General features: G+C 39.6%; 1 protein-coding gene and 1 pseudogene across 2 annotated transcripts in view; one reads left to right on the top strand and one right to left on the bottom strand.

The window, feature by feature from the left end:
- Positions 1-404: 404 nt before the first annotated feature.
- On the bottom strand, positions 405-1,199 carry LOC138149811 (prostamide/prostaglandin F synthase pseudogene; annotated as a pseudogene).
- Positions 1,200-6,809: 5,610 nt separating this feature from the next.
- The window catches only part of TSG101 (tumor susceptibility 101), a 101,698-nt gene continuing 84,614 nt past the window's right edge, over positions 6,810-23,893 (top strand). For both annotated transcript variants that reach the window (XM_069073052.1, XM_069073056.1), the window contains exons 1-3: positions 6,810-6,996; positions 14,849-14,933; positions 20,193-20,258. In XM_069073052.1, the coding sequence (XP_068929153.1) occupies positions 6,955-6,996; positions 14,849-14,933; positions 20,193-20,258 (193 nt within the window). In that variant the 5' untranslated portion in view covers positions 6,810-6,954. The remainder of the gene's footprint in view (positions 6,997-14,848; positions 14,934-20,192; positions 20,259-23,893) is intronic.

Consider the following 23,893-nt stretch of genomic DNA (forward strand, 5'->3'; position numbering starts at 1 on the left):
GGGTTTTGAATCCCATTTCTGCTATTTAGGACTTGTATGACCTTGGACAAATCACTTAACCTCTCTGGGTCTCCATTTTTTCATCACAAAAATGAAGGATTTGAAATAGATGGGCCTCAACATTCTCTTAAAAGTCTTAATCATAGGAAACAATTATCACCCCTACTATCAGTTTGCCATTTGCAAAACTTAACTCTTTATTTTCACTCCATTTTCCCCAAATTTATGTAATGAATTATTGTTTTATTTTTTATTTTATTTTATATATATTTTTATTGTTTTTAAAACATTGGTGAGATTAAACCTTGATTTTACTATAGAAGCAAAAATTAATTATTTTCCCAATTGCATTGTAATTTTTCTTTTTTTTTTTTTAAATTTGATATCCCAGTTTTAATTAAGAGCACTCATAGGTCATGGATAGCTCATAGGCAGATCTTGGCTCTACCCCTGCCTCCTGTGAAGGGGCTCTTCAATCTGACCTTCTCGTGGGAAGAAACTCAGGAAGAGGAGACAGTCTACAGGAGTCCGGCAGGGGGTCTTCAGGGTCTGGTGCCCGTCATCTCGCGCCTATGTGGTCAGTGCACTGGGGCTTCTCGCTGCAGTGAGCGTTCGCAGAGATGCCCGATGTCTGGAGGATGGTTTCCAGGGGAACGTAATCCCCAGGCGAGCATCAGCACCTTGTCACCCCCTTTGCTGACAATTAACACCCCTCCACTTTGCAGCAGATCACCAGACAGGTTCCCGTGGATGCCAGCGGCCTTTGCCTTGGTCGCACCTTCACGGACTGGCTTCCCCATAGCAGCAGGGATGATGCACAGGCTGTTGTACCTTTTAAATCCCAGTGTCTTGTAACTGCTTACTTTCATCGAGATAAAGTTCTCCTTTAAAGTAGTTCCCCTCCTGAAATTTCTGCAGACCCAGGGTCTCGGGAGCGATGCCCACCATGCGCACCTCGTGCAGCTCCAGGACAGGAGGTCCTTGGTGCTGCTGAGATCCTGGGCGATCCAGCAACACACCACGCAGCCCAAGTGCTGCGGCCGCAGAGCCACGCAGGTGCGCTCCTGCCCCGGGCTCCTCAGCTCCACGGCCTCCCCTGTCGCTACGTTTCTGAGGACACAAGGGGCCACCCGGGCCAGGGCCAGGGCACTCATCTCAGGCCCTAGGGGTGTCCCCACAAGCTCCATCCACAGGCTCAGCACAGGCACGCTGGGGGGCGGGTCTGTAATTTTTCTTGAATGTGAGAAATACTGAATAAAATGGTCCAGTCTTTAAAGTTGCTAGGTGGTGATACTTAATAAATAATATTACATGAGAGATATTATTTTTAGTCATCTTGGATGTTGAACAAATAGCAGGCTTTATTATTGTTATTGTGTTTAATATTTTACTCAAAATCCTAATTTTAACATAAGTAGAAGAAAACTTGATTTTGTGATATTTAGTCCTTGTCCTTTTTTGATAGCATGAAAAGCAGTTTACCTGTGATGAACTTGGCTTTAGGACCGTATTAAAACTCTGGTTATAAATACGAAGCAGTTTATATTATACAACACTGGATACTGAATGAGAAGATCTGGCTTATTCAGTGTTACCTTGGGCAAGTCACAGCTTCTCTAAGGCTCAGTTTCCTCACCTATAAAACAAGATTCAGAGACAGGGAAGGAGAGGGAGAGAAGTACCAAGAGCTAGAAATCACCACCACATGCAAAATGAAAAGGTTGGAATTGATGGTCTGAAAGCTATTTCAATGAAGAAAAAGGGTAAGCATTCTAAGGGGACCACTCTCAATGTACCGGGAACTTGATTGCCACTTTAGATATTTAAGATAGAACCAAGAGGAAGTAATTGAGGATGAAAGGGGAAAAAATGTGGCAAGGTCCTGTGTTAGCAGCATTCAAATTCAGAATGAACCAAGAGTGGTGATGAAGCCTAAGGATAAAAGGGTCTAGTTTATATTGTGGGCAAGAGGAAAATCAAAGGCAGAATGGGATTAAGGTTTGGAGTAGGTGAAATAAGGATGCAGAGAGATTCCTTCATTCTTTCAAAAATCATTCACTAAGGGCCTGTTATATATCAGGCACTGTGCTAGATCTTCAAGATACAAATAATTAATCCTAAAACAAAAAACTCAGTCCCTGACCTCAAGAAAAGGCAAAACTTCTCAACTTTTATTTTGTATCTGTTCCTTCTATCAGAACAGTCTTTGTGCTGTGAAAGGAAGAACAAAAATCATTCAGAAAGAGGTCAAAACAAAGAAACAACCATACACCACCACTTGTTCAGCCATCCCCTCAATTTCCAATTCTTGGCCACCTATAATGTTAATGGCATTTAAGATCTTCCCTACCCATTAATAGGCCTCACATGGAGCCCATTCAGGGAAGCTTGCTTAGGGGAGGCTTGCTTGTAGGAAGGCTTTCATACCTTTTGCTAATTTCTAATTAGGCACTGAGGAGGGTTGTGATGCCTTCTGGCTCTGAGAAGTGTATATATATACTCTAAGTTGGTATTTTGCTTTGGGGGCTCCCTTATGAGAAGGATCTTGTGACTCCCTGGTGGAGATTGAGTATGTTCAGAGCTTCCCAACGGCTCAGATGTAAAGGCTCTCTCAATCCAGGGATGTATGTTGGTCTTTACTTCTCTGCTTGTATTTTCTATGAAGTTCAGGGTACTGACTTTTCCTCTGAACTAGTGAATGCAAATTTAAAAAGATTGTTTACCCCTTAAACAATTATCTTTTCTAGTAAAGCAAATCTAAGAACCTGTGCTAGCAGCCATCCTGGGTATGTCAGTATGGTTGCCGCTACAGATATCAACTACTTGGTTCCAAGTAGTTTATTTCCTTTGTTTCCTTATGACATTTTATCCTTTTTCCTCATCTTTCTACTAGTATAATGAAGTCATTGTTCCTTTTTTAAAAAACAACATGTATGCAAATAATAATTTTAATAGGTTTTTGAGGGCAATTGTGAGGTACAATTTGACCTGAATCAGGTATTTAACAGTGATTCAATAAAACTGAGTGCTAAACTGATCTGTGTCCATACTTGCATTTGACATTCAGAGATCATTCATTATAAAATGTGATGTGTAAAATATATAAAGGATATATTTAATTTTATATATAAAATATATAAAGGATATAAAATATCCTTTATTCAAGGTTATACATTAATAAATGCCTCTCGGCAATCCAAATGCAATATTATCAAAAAGAAACAGGTCCAAGTCATATAAGATTACTAAATGGGTTTTTCCCATTATTTAATACATTCATTATGGCACTAGAATAAATTTTTTTTTTAAGTTCCATGATATTGAGAAGTGAAGATGGCCTACCTTTGGTGGTTTTTTTTTTTTAAAGCAATCGGGGTTAAGTAACTTGCTCAAGGTTACACGGCAAGTTATTTCTGGGTGTGGTGCTGAGTATCTGAGCCCAGATTTGATCCAGGTCATCCCGACACTGGAGCCGGTGCTCTCACTTGCTGAGCCACCTGGCCGCCCCTGGTTGTTTTTTTTTTTTAAGTTGTAAATACTTACTAGCCATGTGACCTTGGGCAAGTCGCTTAACCCCAATTGCCCTGCCTTCCCCCCTCCAAAAAAAAGCAAAAAAAAGAGTTGGACTTGACCAACTCAATCTAATGAGAAGTCCAATCAGTCTTTTAAAAGGTATTACTGGTATTACTTCCCAAACACAGAAAACATAATCATCCATTTAAACAGAAGCTTTATCTAGCTTACATAATTCCTCAATTTTGGACCTGCTGAACAAAATTTCTAAAGTGATACTCATTGATCAGAGGTCAATGAAACTTGTTTATTTAAATAGACTAAACTTATAACATAAGATTAAGAAAATCTAATCACAAATGAAAACTGGGTAACAAATGAGGTAGCAGACAACTATTATACTTTGTACTTTTTTTTTGAGATATGCTCTCATATACTTTCTCTCTTTTTTTTTTTTTTTTGCTTTTTTTGGAGGGGGGAGGGCAGGGCAATTGGGGTTAAGTGACTTGCCCAAGGCCACATGGCTAGTGTGACAAGGGTTTAAGGCCAAATTTGAACTCAGGTCCTCCTGACTCCAGGGTCAATGCTCTATTCACTGTGCCACCTAGCCACCCCTGTTTCTCTCTTCTTAATTCCAACAAAGATCTTTTTTTCCCCTGGGGATATATTTCTTGGGAATTTCCAATTGTTTCATAAATGTATCCTTTCCCCATATGATGCCTTTGCTTTTGCTAGCATCTCTGTAAGAGAATCCTGGAACTTGGCCAGTCTTTCATCGGAAGAATTCACTCATATTCACTTTCTGTGCCTAGGGAACTCTGCACATTCCTGAAAAAATATCTTCTTATCCTATCACTAAGTTGACCCATTGTATATTTGGCTCTGTTATGTACTCTGTCGCTACTCATTCCCTTCCTGTTTTGTTTGAACAGAATCACATCAAACTTGCAGATAACATAAAGCTGGGAGGTATGGCTAATACTTTGGATGACACTGTCAGGATTCAAAACAATCCTGCCAGGCTAAAACAGATCCTTTTAGGCTTCACAATTTAAAATGGGCTAAATCAAGGCCCAAATATAATAGAGATAAATGTAAAGTCCTATGGAGGTTCATCTTCACAAGTACAAAATAGGGAGACATAGCTCGATTGTAATTGTCTGAAAAAGATCTGGGAGTTATAGAGGACTGGAAGTATGATATGAGCTAACAGGATGATATAGCAGCCAAGAAAGCCAATATAGTCTTTATTATTTAGTTGATTAGTTGCTTCCAATTCCTTATGGCCCCATTTGGGGTTTTCTTGGCAGAGATCCTGAAGTGATTTGCCAATTCCTTCTCCAGCTCATTTTACTGATGAGGAACTGAGGCAAATAGGGTTAAAGTGATTTGCCCAGGATCATACAGTTAGTATCTGAGGTCTCATTTGAATTCTGGTCCTCCTGACCCCAAGTACTCTACCCACTGCACCACCAGATTGCCCAGTATAGTTTTAGGCTTCATTAAAAGGCATAATGTCTCGAGATAACAAGTAAAGAGGTAATAGCCCCACTCTACCCTGCAAAGAACAAATCTGGAGTATTGTGTTTAATTCTAGGAACATTTTTTTTTAAATTTAATATTTTACTTTTTACTAATTACATGTAAACACAACTTTAACACTTTTTATAAATTTTGAGTTCCATATTCTCTCCCTCTCTCTTCTCTCCCCCATTGAGAAGTTAAGCAGTTTGACATAGGTTATACATGTGTAGCCACGTAAAACACATTTCCATCCATGTAAGTCATGCTGTGAAAGCACACACACAACCCAAGAAAAAGAAAGTAAAGAAAAATTATCTTCCATCTGCATTCAGGCTCTACCAGCTCTTTCTCTGGAGGACAGCACCTTTCATCAAAAGTTTTAGAACATTTTAGGAATGATATTGATAAGCTAGAGACTTCTGAGAAGAGCCAACCAATATGATAAGGAGTATTGAAATCATGTTATAACAAGCAAGGAAGTGGGAACAGTTAGCATGGAAAAGTGAAGATTTAGTGGGGACGTACAGCTGTCTCTTAAGTATTTGAAGGGATGTTACATAGAAAAACCTTGTTCTGCTCAGTTGAATAAAGCAGGAGGGGCAAGTGCCCGGCAGATGAAAAAAGTTAAATTTAGGCGTGATGAAAGGAATGCTTTTCTGACAATTAGAGCTATGCTAAAGTGGAATTGCCTGCCTTGGGAAATGGTGGTTTCCCCTTTGTGGGAGGTTTTAAGCAAAGGGCAACGGATCTAATAAGTGGTCGGTGGCCTTTGCTCTCTTATTATATATAATCCCAGGTGTATTTCTCTAACAGTCCTAATATAAAGAGACTTATTAGCTTACAGGGCTCATCAGTGGCCTATAATGGCACCTTAATGTCTGTGTTTTCTTGTCCCCTTCAGGGTATTCACTAACTCAGCCATGGGATATACTTATTATATATATTTATATTTAATATATTATATTAATATTTGTATTATATATGTAATACTTATACTTCTTTCCCAGCTCAGAGCAGGAATTCTTATAAAAACTATTCTTAGGTGGCTCCATTAACATACTCCTAGGACCTATGATTTCAAAGGTGATGCTCAGGCCACCTGAAGGAGTTGCAGAAACCTCTCCGCAGCATCCACCTGATGCTAAGCCTCCCAACGCTTAGGTACAGCCTTCCCCGAGTCCACACTTCAATCAAGTCTTTTAATTTTGTTTGGATGAACAGGCCGGAGTTTGTGCTACAACTGCAAGGCCATGGAGAAGCCGTGAGGCCGCCGGGGACACTAGTGGACAGCGAACATCACGCTCTATCGGATCATCGGACAATCCAACACCCCCATTTTGCATTAGGGGAAACTGAGGCACAGAGCGGCGACGTGATTGGTGCATAGAGAGAATAACAACAGAGCACAACCAGGCTTTCAGACCGTATGGGCAATGTGGCCTCCTTGGGCCCCGGGCCTCGGAAGTACAGACTCCGTGTGTTTCAGTTTTCTCATCGGGAAAATGGGGCTAGGGATGCCTACTCCCGCCTCCCGCCGCGCGCAGTCCTAGGTCTGGAAGCGACGGCTCGGGGGGCTGCTGCCCTGGTTCCCGGGGCCCTCCCCGCTGTGCCCCAGAGCCGCTCCTCCAGCAGCCAGGCTTTCGGCCGCGAGTCCCCAGCGCCGAGACGGCTCTCGGGCCGCTCCTCAGCTCACCACCTCCAGCCTCGCAAGCCTCGTGGCCTCGGAAGTGACGTGACAGAAACGGAAGGGCCCGCCCCTTTCGCCCACTTCCTGTTGATCAAAGGGGAGGCGGAGGTGGAGGAAGCCGAAGGGGGGCGAGGAGGGCGGGGTGGCCGAGGCCGGCGCGTCGATTGTGTAGGCCTGGCGCAGCGCCCGAGCGGCTGAGCTTGTGGGCCTGGGGGCGCGAGGTGGCCGTCATGGCGGTGCCGGAGAGCCAGCTGAAGAAAATGCTGAGCAAGGTGAGCCCTCGGACCTCCTCCCCCGGCCCTCTCCAGCTCCTCCCGGATACCGGGACAACGGCTCCTGCCGCGCGCGCGCCTTCCCAGGGCCTCCCGGGGTGGGTGCGGGGCCTCGGGCCGCCGCTGCCGCCTCCGTGGGCTCAGCCCGGGCCCCAGTCCCCAGGCCCCTCACAGACTCCCGGGCCCGGGCTCCCTGGGTCTCCCGGCGGCTGTCCGGGGCTCTTGCTGCCCCTGCCCCCGGGGCCCAGAGGACGCGCGGGTCCGGGCGGGGGCGCTCTGGTAGCGGTGCCCGCGGGCCCCCTGCCCGGCACCTCCGGGGTAAATCCCCCTCTAAGGTCGTGGGGCCGAGCCGGGGCAGATTATTAACCTTTAAACCAAGCCCAGGTGAGCCCCTGCTCCGGAACGCTGGCTCACGTTAAATATTCCCGTGGCAATAATAGGACGTGTATCCATTCTTCACTTCGCGGCCCCCGGTCGTGTTCAGGTTTCCCTTTGAGCTGCATCTGCACAATTGCAAGCAGTTCCTTAGATTTTTTTCTCAAACCAACTTTGTGTCTCCTGTCAGAAGACCACAGATAGACTTATTTTACTTAGCAAAACTGAGTGGAGATTCTTGAGGAGTGAAAGATGGCCAGTTTAACAATAATCAAGAGTTTGGGAATTGGGGAGAGAGGGCAGGACGTCCTGTATTGGAACAAAGGTCATTATCAAAAACATATCTCGATTTTTTTAGTTTGAAAAAGAATCCAACATTCTGAGTAGTCCCCCCCCCCTCCAACAGGCTGCCGTCTTTACGCAGCACTTAAACAAAACCTTTTAAAAAGTAATACAGAATTAAATGGGAAATAGCTTTTAAAATTAAGTGATAGTTTATTCACATTTGGCCATCAAATGAGGTTACTAAGCAGGTAAGCTATTTGATATACAGTTTAGGAAATGAAACCAAGTGACTTTTTTACGGTTTGTAGAACCTTGGAGACCCACCATCAACTCCCACGAGATATAATAGTAATAGTTCTCTTCAATTTTACAAATCTGTAGAGAAGCCTTTGATTAGATTGGGACTATTCCTGAACCTCTTGTGACTTGCTGTTACTTATTTTAAAAAGTTAAAATGCTTCTTTGTTGTTGTTCAGTAGTATCTGACTCCTCTGACCCCATTTTGGGTTTTCTGTGCAAAGATACAGGAGTGATTTGTCACTGCCTTTCCCAGTTCATTTTACAAATGAGGGAACTCAAGTGAACAGGGGTAATTGACTTGCCCAGGGTCACACAGCTAGGAAGTGTCTGAGGTCACATTTGAACTTAGGAAGATGAGTCTTTCCAACTGGAGGGCCCCTCCATTATCCAGCTGCAACACCTAGCTGCTCTAGATGCCTTCTAACATGGTTTGAATGTTGTGCGATTAGAATGCCTTATTCCTTGATGATATATTTTAATGTTAACATGCTTTCAGTATGTTTTATATAGTTTACTACAAGCCATTTTCCCTACAAAATCTGTTTTAAATTTTTAAAACTTACATTTTTTCCAAAATAAACATTGATTTTTATTCTTTTTGCTTCCAGTAGTACTGTTAATCTGTCTTCATATACAACATAGATAAGAATTATTGTTTGAAGTTCTTTACAGTGAATATACTTTTCTTGGATTGATTCACTTGATATGAAACAAGTAGTCTCTGCTTTGATTTTAGGATGTAGTTATGAATGCTGTTCTCACCTTCTTTACATCTCAAATATAAGGAAGGGGGAGACTGAACATTACCTAGGGCCATGTAATAGAGTAGGGAACAAACTGCCATTTGAAAAGTGCTTTTAAAAGTTCAGTTGCAGAGTTTTACTTTCACCGCAAGTACTTTCTAGTTTCAAGTTATGTAAACACTTTTGCATCTACAAAATTTAGAGTAATGGAGAGAAAAATAAGTCATAGGATTATAGCTCTAGTGCTGAAAGAGATCCCAGGCCATCTGACTCAGCGTCATTTTATAGATGAAAAAAGTCAGGTGAACAAGCATTGATTAAGTGCCTGCTGTGTGCAAGGCACTGAGGATGTAAAGAAAAGCAATACAGTCTCTGCTTCTAAGGCGTTCCCAGGCCAGTGGAGGAGATGACATGCAAACAGCTAGGCACTGACAGGCCTGTAGCATTAAGGAGGACCGGGAAAAGCTTCGTGCAGAAAGGGCGCTTGAATTGAGACTTGGAGGAAGTCATGGAAGGCGGGAGGCGGCTGAAATGAGGAGCAAGAGAATGCCAGGCCTGGTAGACAACCAGCCAAATATCTTGTTGGGAAAACGGGAGGCCCGTGTTCCAACCTCAGATCCCAGAGGGCATAGAAGAGCTTAAGGGGTAGCCTGGGAAGACAGGAAGGGGACAGGCTAGGAAGGACTTTCTGTTTGATCCCAGATGTATTAGGGGTCCACTCGTGATTAGATTGAAATATCTGACTGTCGGCTGATTGCAACAGGAAGAAACAGATGAAGGGGGATGGACGGGCAGACTGTTATGATAGTCAAGACTTGTGGTGATGAGGGCCTGGACCAGAGTCCTGATAATGCTAGAGGAGAAAAGGTAGTGTTATACGAATAGGTTGTAAAGGTAGAGAAAAAAGACTCCTCAACTGATTGCATTGCACCCCCATGTGTCCCCTACCTACTCTGCCCTACAACAGAGGAGTAGAGGATGATATCATCTAGGTTATGGGCCTAGGTTACTGGATGGAGGTGACCTCAATAAGACAACCGGCCCAGGGAAGGTAAATGAATTGCCCAAGGTTATGCAGCTTGTATGATATTTGTACCTAGGTCCTTATACTCCAGAGGCTCTTCTGTTTTATAGGATCGGAAATGGTAGGGTCATTTTTATTTTTAGCTCTGTTGTTGCAATGACAAAAGAAAAAAAAATGTTGATTGAATTAGGTTGGCAGAGCATTTCTACTATGTAATGTTTGCATAACAATTGAACTAGGATGTAGGTTCTTGGAGATGATGAACTTTGGTACCATCTTCCAGTAATTTTCTCTTCCTGATAGAACACCATAATATATTTCTTACCGCAACTCAGTTCTAGAGCTAAAAAGTACATAACTTAAGCCCCTTTGTTTGGTTCCAGGGTCCCCAGTGGTTGCTCTTCAAGGAAGACCTAGGTCTGTTCATTGTTTGTCCTTTGCTCTGGAAGAGGACCATGGCACCAGAAAGGTGATGCCATAACTTAGAGGTGAATTGGATTTAAGTGAGGGAGGGCTTCTCAGAGTTACCAGCCTTACTGTCCTCTGGAGCCATCTGGATCCAATGCCAAGATATAGATCAGGGGGACAGGAGATGGCCCTGGATGCAGTGAGAGACCTTGGCCTTTTTGAGCTAAGGTCTTCCCATGTCTTGGTTTGAGGTAACACCAGTGACTAAGGCTAGTTAAGAAATGTAGCACAGAACAACCTCTTTTATCTGCTGTCTCTCCCACCACCACTCCCCCCAAAAGCACAGTAGTATTTCACTGCATTATTCTCACAGTTTTTATGCCAAATTTATGCCCAAATTTGGGGTGCAACCATTATGTGAAGCCTTTGTGTGTTTTTTTAAATTGGGCCAGTATTACTTAAAAATCATTTATTACTAGACTATTGCTGGCAGATGACTTGTACAGTTTAGCTAGCACAGAAAGGTGCAAGTCTTACCATATCACATGACTTACCCGCGGCTGCTCTGTCTTTGCCCACTCCCCTGGCATGTGCTTCTCTTCATTGGGTTGAATGACAATACCATTAGTACTACAGCGCTGTAAACAAACCACTCAAGTCAGCTTTTGAAAATACATTTACAAGTTACATTTACAAAGAAATACATTTACAAATACAACAAGAGTTGTGCTGAGAATTCTAGGCTCACAACTCAATGTCTGAGAGATAAATGCCTAGCTGGTGAATACATTGCTGCACATTGCTGCCCTGTTTACCTTAAGAGGCATGATGAACAGAACTATGCCATGCAATGATTATGCAATAAAAGGTTACAAACAAATTTTTGGACTGAAAAACAGGGTGTGATGATTATCTGGTGGCAACAATTATGCAGTGAAATTCAGCATTGCCAGTGTAGCCTTCCTCCAGATCATGTTATAACTTCCACTTAAGAATTATGAATTTTCATAGCATTCTTATTCACTTTCTATTACCCCATTACTCCCAGAGACTTTTCGCTCCAGAGAGTTGAAAAGGATCCACAGTTTTAAGATGCTGTTTGTACCATTGGTGTCAAACTCAACAGAAACTGCCACATACCAAAATGCCCTTCCAGAGAGGCTGGGCCTTATTATTGACTTCTGTTCAGTCAGTTCAGTCTCATGCTGACCCTTTGTGGCCTCATCTGGGATTCTCCTGGCAAAGATTCTGGAGTGGTTTGCCATTTCCTTCTCCAGCTCATTTTACAGATGAGGAAACTGAGGCAAACCAGGGTTAAGTGACTTCTAAAACCACAAATTAACCTTGTGTTTTTAAGTTTTTTTTTTAACATTTCCCAGTTGCATTTTAGTCTGATTCTTTGACCTCTCATTATACACCCTAAATTTACAGAAATAAAAGTAGACGTTGGTGATATTCCCAAACATTTCATAGTATTTTTAAATTTTTCTAAACTTTACATTGCACATATGAAATAATAAAATCACCAGTGGAATGCTTCCAATGAAGTGGGAGATGGAAAGGCATGAATGACTTTTTTTTTTACACTTGAGAGAGTACTGATAGTGATGAGGTCATAGATCTTAGAGTATTGAAAAATAAAGCATTCATATTTAGCTCATTTTAATTTTTGAGGTGCTTTGATGTGACATAGGGAGTTGTCACATGACAGATGAAGTAACTGAGGTGCAGATTTAACTAAAGTGATGCATTGAACCAGATGCATAACCCATTTCTGACATTTAGCACTGTGCCTGTCACGTATTAGGTGCTTAACAAATACTTGTTGGCTTGACTTTCTGATCTGTTATAGTCTGTGCTTCTTCTATAACTTTTCCTCGTTTCCTTATTGAGATTACATTATGTAGATACATAGTACATTTTGCCTTTTAGGAAGAATGCAAATCACTCAAAAAGCATTTTAAGCCAAAGCATTATACGTTGCAAAGGGTTGTAGGTGTACACAAAGAAGGCACTCCAAAGAGCTAGACCTCGCTCATGAAAAGTTAATAAATATTTAAATGAACTATATAGCAATAATTATGTCCCAAGGTAATAAATACATGATTAATTGTTAAATAAGTGGTTATGGATAAATGTTGTGAGCTCCAGAGAGTGAACTCCTTGTAGGCTGTGGAGTTTGATCTTGAAAGGCTTCATGGAAGAGGTGGGATGTGAGTTGGGCTTTGAAGGGTGGTAAAGAATTTAATCGGAAGAGAGGAACTGTAGGACCTGGTGTTGTAAGTGGAGAGCAGCAGGAGCAAAGTATAGGAGAAGAATATGGTGAAAATTAGCAGATTAGTTTGGTTGGGATGAATGGTTCCTGCTAGGAAGTAGGTGGTGGGGCTGGAAAGGTATATTTGCTAGAAATTGAGAACGCCATAGGATCATATATTTCTAGTTGAAGGGGCCTTGCAGGTCATCTAGTCCAACCTATTTATTTTACAGGTGAGCAAATTGGAGCCCAGACAGGTTAAGTGAAAATGTAACCCAAATTTATGAATTATCACTCATTTTCCATCTTTTTGAACTTCTCTGGACTTTGCCATTATGCCTCAGGAACCTTTATACTCCAAGATGCCATCAGTGCTAGAATTTGTACCAAGTCAGTAACTGCTGTCCCCAAAGCCCTTCCTTCCCTCTGATTGGAGGGTGGAGAGTTTAGAGCAACTTTAGCAGAACCTCCAGGGCCATCTCTTCATTTCCAACCTGACTGTACTCCTGGACTTCATGACCCTCCCCTTCCCCACTTTCACTTTCATTTTGTGTGTTGTCGTTTCCTATTAGATTGTAAACTCTCTGAAGGGAGGGATTGCTTTTTAGCCTTGGTGCCCCCAAAATTATCACAGGGCCTGACACATAGTAAGTACTTGATTGATTTTACTCCTCTCTGACCAATAGCCAATCACTTGCTAAGTGTTGATTGTATTTTCTTTCACTTAAAGTGGCTAGTTCTTAGTTCAAACTAAACTACCACCCTCACTCAAACTCTCTTCACCTCTTATATTTCAATATATATTTGGTTTCTTTCATAATCTTATGCATTTTATTTTACACATTTAAAAACATTGTTCTGAGAAGGGGCCTAGAGACTTAACCAGGCTTGCCAAAGGAATCTGACACCTAAAAAGGTTGAGAACTTTTGCTATAGGATAAAATACAAATTCCTCTGTTTTGAAGCAGTTCATTGTGTGGCTTGACTCTACCTTTACAAATTAACTTATTATTTTCTTTAATGCATTGTACCTTTCAGATGAATTAGTCTACTTTCTTTTCCCTTACTCTACAATTTCTGCTTTTTCTGTGCATTTGCACAAATTTATCCCTATGTGTGAAATGTACTCCCTTTTCACTTCTGCCTTGTCAATACCTCAATTCCATAGACACTCTCTGTTCAATGCCAGCTCCTCAGGCATTCTATCTAGACTTATCTCTCATGTACACTCCCATCCCCCAACCTCATCTTGCTAGTGCTCTCTCCCTGGCAGTTTCTGTATGTGTATGTATGTGTATTTTTTAAAATTAATTTTCCACTTCCCCAATTGATATATTGTCAAAAGATATGAACAGCAAGTTTTCAGATGAAGAAATTAAAGCTATCTGTGGTTGCATGAAAAAAAATACCCTCAATTACTGTTGATTAGAGAAAAACAAATCAAAACAACAAACAGGAAAATGACAAATGCTGGAAAAGCTGTGGGAAAATTGGAATACTAATGCTTTGTTGGTGGAGTTGTGAATTGGTCCAACCATTTTAGAGAACAATTTGGAGCTATGCCCAAAGTGCTATAAAAATGTGCATACCCTTTGATCCAGCAATACCACTAGGTCTGTATCACAAAGAGATCATACAAATGGGAAAAGGGACCCACATGTACAAAAAATATTTATAGCAGCTCTTTTTATGGTTGCCAAGAATTGAAAATTGAGGGGATGTCCATCATTTGGGAAGTGGCTGAACAAGTAGTGATAAATAAATGTAATAAAATGCTATTGGGCTATAAGAAATAATGAGCAGGTGGACTTCAGAAAAACCTGGAAAGACTTCTGTTCACTGATCCTGAGTGAAATGAGCAGAACCAGTAGAACATTATACACAGTAATAGCCACATTCTGCAGTGGCTAAGTGTAATAGACTTGGCTCTTTTCAGTAATGCAAGGATCTTAGACAACTCCAAAAGACTCATGATGGGAAATGCTGTCCACATCCAGAAAAAGAACTATGGAGTCTGAATGCAGATGGAAGCATATTGTGCACTCTTTTTTTGTGTGTTGTTGTTTTGTTTGGTTTCTTTCTCGTGGTTTCTTGCATTGGTTCTGATTCTTTATAATATGACTAATGTGAAAATTAAAATGAAAATTAATTTTCTATGCACCTATTGTTCTCCATTTGTCATTTTTTTCATTGTTGGTTTTTTTTTTTCATTCCCAGGACAGTAACTACATAGTAGTCAAACACTTAATAAATATCTGTGGAGCTGAATTGTTGAACTGCTTAGGGTCACCCAATACTCCAATTCCAAATCCAGAGTTCTTTTTCCTGGATGGCACCCTTGCAGGCAATTCTAAGGAATTGAATTTTATCAGCATTTCTGATAGAAAGTGGTAGGAAGACCTAGAAGAGGTACATATGGGTTACATTTTCACATTAAACTCTGATTTTGTTTTTGTCTTCTAGTACAAGTACCGAGACCTAACTGTACGGGAAACTGTCAATGTTATTACACTGTACAAAGATCTCAAACCTGTACTGGATTCTTATGGTGAGTTTTCTTTTTTATTAAAAAATCTATAGCGTACTGCAACGTTACTGTTTGTTTATACTATTTACTGTTTCCTATTTGTTTGTCAAGTTCATTGTTTAAAATTTATCTCTTCTCCCTTGTAAAAGTAAAGGACGATGAGACAAAATAAAATATTCAATAACTTTCACTTTTTAATTTTAAAAACTTTTTCACATGGAACATAAACGTTTTAGAGCTAGAAATGCACTTAAGACATACATCCAGTCTAATTCATTTTATAGGTTAGAAAATTTACTTCATTGATCCTCAGGTGGAAGAACCACAGATAAACATACATTCACTTTTGTGTAGTGAAACCAACAAGATATATGTTCTATAGCAAGCCAGTACTGATGAAGGTTTGACCCCCAATTATTGTTTTAGTCTACAGGGTATAAATTTCCTGGGCTTTGTATAGTCAAATACTATCACCAAATGCCAGCACACATTTATAGAGGCAGACTAAAATGCTGGATTTGGAGGTAGCCACTTAGATTTGATTCCAGACTAATTCTTGCTACTTTTGTTAGCTTACAGAAATCACTTAGCTTCTTCCGGTCATCAGTTTCATCTGCAAAATGTGTGAGTTGGAGTAGATGTCTTGTTAGGTTCTTTTAGATCTGGGTGTGTGGTCTGGCTTCCCGTCTCTGTCCTTTTATACTTTTTTACTTAAGTGCTATCCCTTTTTGCCTGCCTTAAATATAACACATTCCCTGCATTGGCTTTATAGAGCACCTTTTCTTTCTATCTCTGTCACTCATATATACATAGGTCTACAGAATGAACTGCTTTTCTTTCATACTCATATAACATTACAGGGTGGGGCCTCGTTGGTGAGAGCCCTCACAAAATAAAAAAATATATAAATATACTTAAGTTTTGCTTTGTAATTCCTTTAATGATACACACATATTTTACCTAATGTTCTTCAAAATGGAGCTTGCATTTGGAGTCATATCCAAAGGTCTTCCAGTGTCCTGAATTCATCCTAACAGTTTTTTCATTGGGCCTTAATTTGACCATCCTAATACTTGGCTCTTTCTTAGTATCCTTTGTCTGGTTTATCATTTTCCTCCTACAAGGTGAGAGGGGCAGGGGTGGGGAAGAGGAGTCAAGATGGCAGAGTAAAGGGAGGGACTTAGCTGAGCTCTCTTCCAAATACCTTTTAAAAATGACTCTAAACAAATTCTAGAGCAACAAAACCCACAAAAAAGATAGAGTGAAATAAATATCCAGCCCAAGATAACTTGGAAGGTTGGCAGGAAACGTCTGTCAGACCTGGGTGAGGCTGGAACATAATCCAGTTCAGGTTAGCCCCAGCTAATCAGGAGCAGGCGTTGGTAGTAACTGAAGCAGCAATCTCTGCTTCCGGAGCTCTCAGCCCACAGATGGTAAGGAGGGGGTCAAACAACTGGTTAGAAGGAAATTACAGGGGTCTTTTTTGCTAGCACTGCAGCAGGACTCTGTTGCTTTGCCCGTACTTGGATCTGGGTCACAGTCCTGGGTGGCAGTCCAAGGGCAAGGAGGAGCTGTAGCACACCAGATCTTGTGACCACAGTAGAGGGGTGACCCTCCTCACAGTTACAGGGCAGAAAAGAATGCTTGTGGTTGCTCACAGACCAGAGCACAGGCCAGGACAGTAGTAAACTCTATTTAAATCATACCACCTTGGAAGAACTGAAAACTTATAGGTCTCCAGAAGTATCTATGATAATAGCTGCACAAAATCCATGAAGCTTGGGAAAGTGAACCCTCCACCCTGAAAGTTGAGCCCTACTTTAACAAAGATGTAAACTTCAAGTGATAGGCTGGAGAAATGAGTAAAACAACGGGGAAAAAACCTCTGTCTCTAGAAAGTCATTATGATGACAAAGAAGATCAAAACACACACTCAGAAGACAACAAAGTCAAAGCTCCTATGTCTAAAGCCTCCAAGAAAAATACTAATTGATTTCAGGCCATGGAAAAGCTCAAAAAAGATTTTGAAAATCAAGTAAGAAAGTTGGAGGAGAAATTGGGAAGTGAAATGAGAGTGATACAAGAAAATAATGAAAAATGTGTCAACAACTTGGTAAAAAAGACACAAAAAACACCAAAGAAAATAACATTTTAAAAAACAGAGTAGGCCAAATGATAAGAGGTCCAAAAAGCCAGTGAGGAGAAGAATGCCTTAAAAAGAATCGGCCAAATGGAAAAGGAGATCTAAAAGATCACTGAAGAAAATAATTCCTTAAAAATTAAAATGGAGCAAATGAAAGCTAATGACTTTATGAGACATCAAGAAACAATAAAACCAAAGGAATGAAAAAATAGAAGACAGTGTGAAATATTTCATTGGAAAAACAACTGACTTGGAAATAGGTCCAGGAGAGATAATTTAAAAATTGGACTACCTGGAAGCCATCATCATCCAAAAAAGAGCCTAGATGTCATCTTTCAAGAAATTCTCAAGGAAAACTAATATTTTAGAACCAGAGGGTAGAATAGAAATTGAAAGAATTCACAAATCATTTCCTGAAAGAACCCAAAATGAAAACTGCCAAGAATATTATAGCCTAATTCTGGAGTTCCCAGGTCAAGGAGAAAATATTGCAAGCAGCCAGAAAGAAAATTTAAGTATCATGGAGCTGCAGTCAGAATAACACAAGATTTGACAGCTGCTTCTTAGAGAATTGGAGGGCTTGGAATATAATATTCCAGAAGGCAAAGGAGCTAGGATTATAACCAAGAATCACTTACCCAGCAAAACTTAGCATAATCTTGGGGGGGGGGGGGGAGAAGAAATATTCAGTGAAATAGAGGACTTTCAGGCATTCTTGATAAAAAGACCAGAGTTGAAAAGAAAATTTGATTTTCAAATATAATGCTTAAGAGAAGCATAAAAAAGCAGCAGGAAAGGGAAATCATAAGGGACCTAATGATCTTAAACTGTTTACATTCCTTCATGGGGAGATGATATTTGTAACTCATGAGACCTTATTATTATTAGGGTATGTAGAGGGATTATATATATATATATATATATATAGACAGGGAATGGGTGTGAATTGAATATGAAGGGATGAAACAAAAAAAATAAAATTTAAAAAGTGAGAGGAATGTACTGGGAGAAAGAGAAAGGGAGAGGTAGAAAGGGGTAAATTACCTCACATAAAAGTCAAGAAAAGGCAGTGGACTTTACTCTCATCAGAATTGACTCAGAGGGAATAATATACATGTTGAGTTGAGTATAGAAATCTCTCTTGACTTTTTTTTTTTTGGATGTGTTGTCTTTCACAACATGAATATTATGGATGTTTTGCATGACTATACATGTATAACCTCTATTATGCTTACCTTCTCAATGATGGTGAGTGGAGAGGGGAGGAAGGGAGAGAATTTGTAACTCAAAGTTTTAAAAATGAATGTTAAAAACTGTTTTTATATGTAACTGGGGAAAACTAAAATAGTAAAAAAATTTTAAAGGAGCCTTGGGGGACACCATACTTGTCCTTGACCTTGGTTTCTCTTGGTTCTTTGCTTCTCTTCATTCTCTACACTCAGCTCACCTTATGAAGGAGGCTTTTCCTGGTCTGTCCATATAGTATCTCAGACCCATGTATTCATATTTCCCTCCCCTTCCCATCCCCCCATCCTGTTCCTTCCCAGTGAGATTGCTTTCCATTTACAAGGCACATAAGGTTTCATGTTAGCTCCTTGAGGACATCTTTTTTTTTTTTTTACCCTTTCTATCCTCGTTGCTCTTTACTAAATGATTATAATAGCCTCTTAATTGGTCTGCATCCCTCAGTTCTCTTACTATACTACTTTCAGGGTAATTTTACTTAAGGTCAGATCTCAATGTATGATATCCCTGTTCAGTCAGTTTCAGTGCCTTCCTTCTTACATCTAGGATAAAATATAAACTCTTACGTTTACAACTTTTAAGCCATTCACAACTTGGTCCCAAACTATTTTTCCTTTCTCATGGGTTATTATCCCTTCTGCACTCTTCAATCCACCCAAATTGACCTGTCTGTGGATCACTCATACCCCATCTCCAATCTCTGTGCTTTTGTACTGGTCACACCCTTCTCCCCCTCCCCCCACCCAGCTGCTAGTGCCCTCCTTCTTACACTATATTTAGTTTAACTCTACTCTGTACATAAGATGTCATTTGATATGTTTGTGTTTCTCCATCCCCCAGTTAGCAATGACCATTTCCCTCATGCCTTAAATAGTATTTTGTTTTGTAACTCTCTGATACCTTATCAGAGAGGTATCTTATCATATGGTATCTTATGATACCTTATTAGACTATAAGCTACCCCCTGCCTGGGATATACTCCTTCCTCATTTCTACCTTTTAAATTCCTTTTCTTCCTTTAATGTTCAGTTCACCCTACCCCAAGTTTGAGGTGTTCTCTTCTCCCTCAGATTTCCTTAATGTATGTTGTCTAGTTGTCTTTTATCCTATTTCAGGGATTTTTAACTCAAAGACCTTATCGAGTTTGTGGATAGATTTTATGGGGTCAATGCTTGCAAGAATCTTTATTTCAATATAATTCCTTTCTAATTCTATTTATTTTTTTTAGGCATTTCAAAGTATTCCAAGGAGTCTTATCTCCCAGTAGAATATAACTTCCTTGAAAACAATAATTTTTTTTAAAATTTTCTGTACCTAGGCTTAAACATTCACAGTGTTTTACTAATTATTTACTTATTCTCAATTGAAAGACAGTGAATTAATTAAATCAGTATCAAAATAGGACTTAGGTTTTACTTTATGTAAAAGCAAAAAGCATTTTTATAATTTTCCAGTACTTCATTTAGTGGCGTGTTAACAGCTCATTTAAAAAAAATGAAATATTGTGAATTGAATGTGATGTTTATAGTAACAATTAGTCCTTAGATTATGCATATTGAAGTGTTAAGTTCAATGTGGTATTATTTTAATATGGTTATGTATGTAAGTATGGTATTTGGGGAGCCTTGTGTGACTGATAGATGAGGGTTCTGCATGTTCTCCATTCATTTTTTTCAGGGAACTTGGAAGCAGTTTTCTTCTCTTGATGTGTATTTTCACAAAGCAGATCTTATTGTGTGACTCAGCAAATTATATTTTGTTGGTATGCCATGCTTTGTGGATAGTATATTGTACATTTGAAAGATTTATTAAAGACAGTATCAGTTTTAACTACATTAGCTGGAAACACTTTGAAAGTGCACATGATTAAAACCTTGTTTAATTTCTTCTAGTCTTTAATGATGGCAATTCTAGGGAGCTAATGAACCTTACTGGAACAATTCCTGTGCCTTATAGAGGTAAGTATCGGAAATTGTGTTTCAAAATAAGAATGTATATCATAAGATGTTTTGCTAAAAAAAATTGTATGTAAATATACTTTGCCATTAATTGATTGATAGTTAATGATTCATTTTCATTTACTAATGGAATCTCGCAGTTTTGCTTGGTTTCTTAGCCTTTGTCAAGTAGTGATTTGTAAATATGAATTTAGGTGAATTTGGGGTTCTGATTCCTCTAGGCCTATAATGTGAGATTTGGAAGGAGCTTTCTAGTGCAAGAACCCCATGACTGAGCAGTGCCCAGTGATAGAGAACTTTACTAAGTGACAACTTATCTCCAAATCCAGTAAACACTTATTTTTTAAATTGTTGAGAAGCATTTATTAAGTACTTTCTATTTGCTATGTACTCTGCTAAGTGATTGGAATGCAAAGTCACAGAGAAAAACAGTCCCCTCATGAAACTTAGATACTTTTTTTTTTTATTTTTGGTAGCATTCTCTTTTTTTTTTTTGTATTCCAGATTTTCCTCTACCTTTAGCCCCTCCCCTTCTCATTGAGAAGGCAAGCAATATATGATCAATTATGTATGTGAAATCACACAAAACATTTCCATATTAACCATGTTGAAAGGGAGGAAAAGGCAGGAAAAATAAAGTGGAAAAAAATCATATTTCAGTCTGTACTCAGAGTTCATCTGTTCTCTCTCTGGTGGTGGATAGCATTTTTCATCACGGATCCTTTGGAATTGTCCTGAATCACAATAAACATTTATTTTTAGTTTATAACATTCAGTTCCACAAGCTTTTGAGTTTTAAATTTTCTCTCCCTCTCCTCTCCCCCTTCTCCTGCAAGATGGTGCAATCTGATATAGGCTCTATATATACATTCACATTAAATATTTTCACATTAGCCCACAGTAAACATTTATTACGTACTTACTAAGTGCCAAACACTGTGCTAAGCACTAGGGATGCAGTTAATAAAAAGAAAGATGGTCATTTCCCTCAAGGAGCTTATAGTCTGATGGGGGGAAGCAGCCCAGAAAGTAGTGGAGCAGTGTCAATGAAACAGACTTATTCTGGAAAAAGATGACTTCCAGAATTTAGAGGTCTAAGAAAGAAAACACTCAATCTAGATTTAAAGCATCTACAGACTGTGCAACAATTTTATTGGGAAGGTAATGCAGAAGAAGCTTTTAAATTAAAGCCAAAATTGGTTTGTCAATCTCAAAATCCTCAAGCTAGGAGAGATACAACTATCAATCACTTAAAATCCTCAAGCTAGGAGAAGATACAATTATCAGTCACTTTCAGTTCTGATTTTCAAATAAGAAATCACCAATGACTAAAGCTATTTTCAAAAACTGGTTTTCAAGTTATTTTAGCCCAGTTGTTGAAAAATGTTTCAAGGACAATAGTAGCAAATTGAAAGTCATTCAGTCATGATTGCACATATATAACTGATATCAAACTGCTTATTGTCTGAGGGAGGGAGAAAATTTGGAACTCAAATTTTTTAAAATGAATATTAAAATTTGCCTTTATATGTAGTTGGAGGGAAAATACTATTTAAAAAAGGAAAAAAAGACAGTCTTTTTTTTTTTTTTCAGTCAGTCAGTAAACATTGCCTATCGTGTGGCAGGCACTGTGCTAAATGCTAGATATATAAAGAAAGACAAAAGATAGTCCCTGCCTTTGTGGGGCACAAAATTTAATAGGGAAAAAAACATGCAAACAGCTATGTACAAACAAGCTATATATTGTATAAATTAGAAATAATTTAGAGAGAGGGCACTAAAATTAAGAGGGAGTGGGAAAGGCTTCCACCTTCTGGGAATATTTTAACTGGGACTTGAAGGAAGATAGGGAGACCAGGAGAAAGACATAAAGAAGTAGAGCATAAACACTTACTAACTGTGTGACTTTGGGCAAGTCACTTAACCCCAATTGCCCTCCAAAAAGCAAAAAAAAAAAAAAGTAGAGCATACTATGCATAAGGGACAGTCAGTGAAATGCCCAATCAGGCGATGGGGTGTACTGATTTTAGATAATGCCTTTAGTCATCCAGCTACTCTTGGTTCATTGTATAAAAATGTGACCTGCAAATTCACCAAGATGTGGATAAAGCTCTCTACACCTATCAACATATGTAGGAGGATCCTACTATAAGAAGGGGATGATGATTCAGTCTCTACTGCTAAAATAAATGATAATCATGACATTTTCATCATAAGAGTAGGCTTGTCTTTAGGTAAAATATTCAATATTATTTACTGTTTAATTTTGCTTCCCTTAACTTCATAGCATAATAAATGAATCAGAAATATATTTTTTTATCCTTTACTCTTATATTACATTAATAAACAGAATAAAATCATTAAAAAAAAGAAAGTAGCAGAGCAGGGAAGACTAGGGGTACCCAGTGTGGGGACATCTTATTCTGTGTTGTTGAAACTGGGCAGAGGAGCAGATGCAAAATGGAGTGAGCTGAATCTGGTTTCTCCCTTCTGTAAAGGAATGAATTAGGAGGAGTTTGGTACTCTACACTCCAGTCAGGGAAGAGAGGAGGCTGAGGTGTGTCAGTTAAGGCTTGGGTTAGCAGTATGGTGATTAGACATGATAAGTTTAATATGGAAGGACATCTTGGCCAGTGGAATTGAACTCAGGCAGAGCAGCAGAGTAAGCTGATCTTTAGTATTATATTTTCCAATTTAAACATTCCCAACTCCTGTGACTGGCATCCTTGTGAATCCTCTTGGCCTTCAACCCTTAATTAGCACCTGTTTTTTGTTCGTCTGAAACTACGTCTCACATGTAGAGGTTAGAAGGAGGTGTGTAAACCAGACTCATTCCTGTATATCTTCCTCTCAGCCCAGCTTTCCTGTTACTGTCAAGGACACCTACTTCCTTCTCATATCAGCTAAACCTACAACCTTGATAGCATCCTTATCTCCTCACACCACATATCCCATCTGTTGGTTACGTCTTGTTTCTTCCTTCACAGTGTCTCTTGGACATCCCCTTTCTTCTACTCACATGATCACTGCCTTAGTACAGGAAATTGTCACCTCTCAACTGGACTATTATGGTAGCCTTCTGGTTGGTCTCTTTGCCTCACTTCTCTTCTTACTCCAGTCCATCCTCTGCTTAGTGATTTTTATTTTATTTTTTTTACAGAACAGCTTTATTTTAAACTACATTTTAAGTTTAAAATTATTAAATCACAGTGAAAAAAATAAAAAAGAACAGTGCGGCAAGCCTTGAATATAGGGAGGATCTGATGTTTGACCTGCCTGATCATCCAAGTAGTGAGTGTTACCTATTCTAAGTGGGTCAAGTGATTTTCATAAAGTACAGATGTATCTGATCACATCAAACCACTTCCCACTCAATAAACTAGCTCCTTAGCACTTTCAGGTCAAGTATAAAATCACTGGCATGTAAACACCATCACAATCTTACCTCTTCCTACTTCTTTTCTTATGCTTAGCTTCCCTCCATGCCCTCTATGATCCAGTTAAACTATTTTATTACTCTGCTTATACACAGCTGCCCTATCACTATGCCTTTCCACTCGCTGTCCTCCCTACCTGGAATGCTGTGTTCCTTCACCTCTGCCTCTTGGTTTTCCTGGCTACCTTCAGAACTCAGC

The sequence above is a fragment of the Petaurus breviceps genome, unplaced genomic scaffold, assembly GCF_028583685.1.
Source record: "Petaurus breviceps papuanus isolate PSGF00001 unplaced genomic scaffold, PetGlider_PUasm1.0 140, whole genome shotgun sequence".
Lineage (NCBI taxonomy): Eukaryota > Metazoa > Chordata > Mammalia > Diprotodontia > Petauridae > Petaurus > Petaurus breviceps.